Source organism: Scylla paramamosain, chromosome 9, assembly GCF_035594125.1.
Source record: "Scylla paramamosain isolate STU-SP2022 chromosome 9, ASM3559412v1, whole genome shotgun sequence".
Classification (NCBI taxonomy): Eukaryota; Metazoa; Arthropoda; class Malacostraca; order Decapoda; family Portunidae; genus Scylla; species Scylla paramamosain.
The window spans coordinates 24,868,923-24,873,333 of NC_087159.1; the positions used below are offsets into that span (position 1 = coordinate 24,868,923).

General features: G+C 44.8%; 1 protein-coding gene across 1 annotated transcript; it reads right to left on the bottom strand.

Moving 5' to 3' along the window:
* Positions 1-236: 236 nt before the first annotated feature.
* Positions 237-1,868, bottom strand: LOC135103273 (histidine-rich glycoprotein-like). Its single transcript, XM_064009317.1, has one exon. It carries the CDS (start codon positions 1,866-1,868, stop codon positions 237-239), a length of 1,632 nt encoding a protein of 543 aa, XP_063865387.1.
* Positions 1,869-4,411: the final 2,543 nt, after the last annotated feature.

The following is a 4,411-nucleotide window of genomic DNA, read 5'->3' on the forward strand; positions in this document are numbered from 1 at the left end:
ATAATAATAATAATAATAATAATAATAATAATAATAATAATAATAATTATTATTATTATTATTATAATTATTATTATTATGATAATTATAGTGATAATAATAATAGTAGTAATAATAATAATAATAATAATAATAATAATAATAATAATAATGATAATAATAATAATAATAGTAACAGTAGTAATAACAGTAGCAGTAGTAATGCTGATAGTGATAATAGTGATAACGAAAAAAAATCACGGTAATTGCATGGGCAACGTAGATAGCCATTCGGCGGTAGCGATGCGGCAATAAGCGATAGCGATGCGACGATGTGGCGATAGCGATGTGGCGATGTGGCGATGTGGCGATAGCGATGTGGCGATAGCGATGCGGCGATGTGGCGATAGCGATGTGGCGATGTGGCGATAGCGATGTGGCGATGTGGCGATAGCGATGTGGCGATGTGGCGATAGCGATGTGGCGATGTGGCGATAGCGATGTGGCGATGTGGCGATGTGGCGATGTGGCGATGTGGCGATAGCGATGTGGCGATGTGGCGATAGCGATGTGGCGATAGCGATGCGGCGATGTGGCGATAGCGATGTGGCGATGTGGCGATAGCGATGTGGCGATGTGGTGATAGCGATGTGGCGATGTGGCGATGTGGCGATAGCGATGCGGCGATGTGGCGATAGCGATGTGGCGATGTGGCGATAGCGATGTGGCGATGTGGCGATGTGGCGATAGCGATGTGGCGATGTGGCGATAGCGATGTGGCGATGTGGCGATAGCGATGTGGCGATAGCGATGCGGCGATGTGGCGATAGCGATGTGGCGATGTGGCGATAGCGATGTGGCGATAGCGATGTGGCGATGTGGCGATAGCGATGTGGCGATGTGGCGATAGCGATGTGGCGATGTGGCGATGCGGCGATGTGGCGATAGCGATGTGGCGATGTGGCGATGTGGCGATAGCGATGTGGCGATGTGGCGATAGCGATGTGGCGATAGCGATGCGGCGATGTGGCGATAGCGATGTGGCGATGTGGCGATGTGGCGATAGCGATGTGGCGATGTGGCGATGTGGCGATAGCGATGTGGCGATAGCGATGCGGCGATGTGGCGATGGCGATGTGGCGATAGCGATGCGGCGATGTGGCGATAGCGATGTGGCGATGTGGCGATGTGGCGATAGCGATGCGGCGATGTGGCGATAGCGATGTGGCGATGTGGCGATAGCGATGTGGCGATGTGGCGATGTGGCGATGTGGCGATGTGGCGATAGCGATGTGGCGATGTGGCGATAGCGATGTGGCGATGTGGCGATAGCGATGTGGCGATAGCGATGCGGCGATGTGGCGATGTGGTGATGTGGTGATGTTGCGATAGTGATGTGGCGATAGCGCTGTGGTGATAAGCGATAGCGATGTGGCGATAGCGATGTGGCGATGTGGCGATAGCGATGTGGCGATAGCGATGCGGCGATAGCGATGTGGCGATGTGGCGATGTGGCGATAGCGATGTGGCGATGTGGCGATAGCGATGTGGCGATGTGGCGATAGCGATGTGGCGATGTGGCGATAGCGATGTGGCGATGTGGCGATGTGGCGATAGCGATGTGGCGATGTGGCGATAGCGATGCGGCGATGTGGCGATGTGGTGATGTGGTGATGTGGCGATAGCGATGTGGCGATAGCGCTGTGGTGATAAGCGATAGCGATGTGGCGATAGCGATGTGGTGATAAGCGATAGCGATGTGGTGATAAGCGATAGCGATGTGGCGATGGCGATGCAGCGACAGCGTTTAAGAATCTTATCCTAGGTCGGGACGATCCCTTTCTCCCATAAGGGCTACCCCAGAGTGCGGACCGCGGCGGGATAACCATCCAGTCTCCCACACGGGCTCGCTATGAGCCAAGACCCGCCACACGCCACTCTCCTAACACTGTAATGAAGTGTGCTCTCTTCATCCCTCAGAGGACGCCTCCTGCTGCCAGTGTCTGGCGCATGGCGTACAGTGTGCCCTTATTCATGGCGAGCTGTTCAAGCCGTTGTCACCATAATCAAGAAACCTGTACACACCACTCACCAAACAATAGAAAGAGCCCTTTTCTCCCCTTAAGAACCTCCCTTTCGTGGCCCTTTCTAGTGGATGGTAGTCCGTGTTTCCCTGCTTATGATGACCTCGTGCCTAGTGCAAGGGTATGGAAGTGGACGACTGTAATTTGAGCTGGAGGCAGGACAGGAGGAGGAGAAGGACTTGCTGCAAGGCCTCAGGCACTAGGCGGGAAAAGGCAGCCACCTTCCCTTCTTATACGTCTCCCAACTCCGCCAAGGCCTACAACGAATTTGGGCTGAAATTTCATCAACAACATCTTAATTTTGATCCGAATAGAAAATCGTCACCGATAAGCGAAAAATTACTAGAGGTGATGCGAGAGGAAAAAATCAGTTGATAAGTGAGAAGAGGCGAGGGAACTTTCCTCTGAGCGTCCAACGTGTTTCTTGGCAGAAAATATACGTGTTCGTGCGCAAACCAATATTCATAAGTGCATTCTAACAGTAGATATTTGAAAGTAGTCAAGATAAGAAGCAAAAATACTTTGGGAATTCAGTCCCAAAATATCCCGTATAATGGGACGAATTGAGACAAGCTGAGGAAGATCAGCTGCCGAACTTATCCTTGCATTACGTAGTCTTAGGATGGTAAAGGAAAACGGTTATCCATGTTCTCTTTCAATAACCGAAGAATTGGAAGATTCTGACTGAAGCTTATTAAGTACTACGTGGATTTGTAAAGAAAATGCAAGTATACCGCTGTATGAGATTATAATAATAAAGAGAGAGAGAGAGAGAGAGAGAGAGAGAGAGAGAGAGAGAGAGAGAGAGAGAGAGAGAGAGAGAATAATTTTAATAATAATGACACAAAGGCGCTTTTTGTTTGAAGAGGAACGAAGGGATGGTAGGAGGATAAAATCGTTCGACGCAGAGTTGTTGTTGTATTCCTTTTGCTTTTGTAGTGTCCCAGTAGCACTAACTGACATGATTACTCTGAGTGCCGTTCCACTCATCTACCACTCTATTTGTAGAACCAATTTTTTCCTATCCACACAATTTTTCAAGCTTGAACCCGTTATTTCTTGTTCTACCCTGGTTGCTGATCCTAAGAATTTTGCTTACATCTCCCTTGTTATAACCCTTGTACTACTTAAAGAGTCATTGAGTCATATCAGGCTCCCCTCTTAACAATTATCTTCAACATTCGAAGAGGAAGCCAATGCCATCTTTGTTTGTCCACTTTCATTTATTTACTTACACGCTCAACCAAAATTGCATACAAGAAAGGAGAAAGGAAAATAAGATTATGGAATCATATATATATATATATATATATATATATATATATATATATATATATATATATATATATATATATATATATATATATATATATATATATATATATATATATATATATATATTCACTTATTTATATAAATTTAAAATAAGAAACGTGAAATTTTGCAACATTTCAAAAGTAAAGTGGTGCCGAGGAAAGGATTTCCAATTCTCTTCACGTCCCGTTTCGTCGCCTTTGTCAGGAAGGCAATATGAAAACATGGTTTTTAAGCCCTGTGTCTCATATCTCAAAGGAAGGTTGATGGCGAGGGAACCGCAGTTTCAATGGGAAGAACAGTGGCAGTTTAGGTACGAGTGTCGCGTATTCATATCACCACAGGTTTCAATGTGAAACTGATGTCCTTAATGGTTACAAAAAGTGAAAACATTGCAATTTACAATAAAAGAAAAGAGATAGATTTTTCTTTAAACGAACTAACACTGTCATATACCCTGATGTAAATACGAATATATTACATGATGTGAAATAAAAATGAAACCACCCTTTTTTTTTTTTTCTATATTTTAATGTTTCAACTTAATATTAGGTAGTGAAGATGACGTCAGTTTGACATCGAAACGTCTGGCTATGAGATTAAACGATGCTTTTTCCTGTACTGGCAATGATCTCCCTGTCTCGTATACTTCAAAATTTTAATGTACGTACCTACTATACTACTACTACTACTACTACTACAACTACTTCTAAGCCAAACTTCTTGTCCTATCCACTCCTACGCTGATGATACCACCCTGCACTTTTCCACTTCTTTTCATAGACATCCAACCCTTCAGGAAGTAAATATTTCACGCAGGAAACCACAGAACGCCTGACTTCTGATCTTTCTAAAATTTCTGATTGGGGCAGAGCAAACTTGGTATTGTTTAATGCCACAAAATCTCAATTCCTCCATCTATCAACTCGACACAACTTTCCAGACAACTATCCGCTCTTTTTCATTGACTCAACTGTCCCCCTCTTCTACACTGAACATCCTCGGTCTGTTCTTTACATATAATCTGAACTGGA

Coding starts and splice junctions, on each gene's coding strand:
- LOC135103273 (XM_064009317.1), bottom strand. CDS start 1,868: ATGGTTATCCCGCCGCGGTCCGCACTCTGGGGTAGCCCTTATGGGAGA.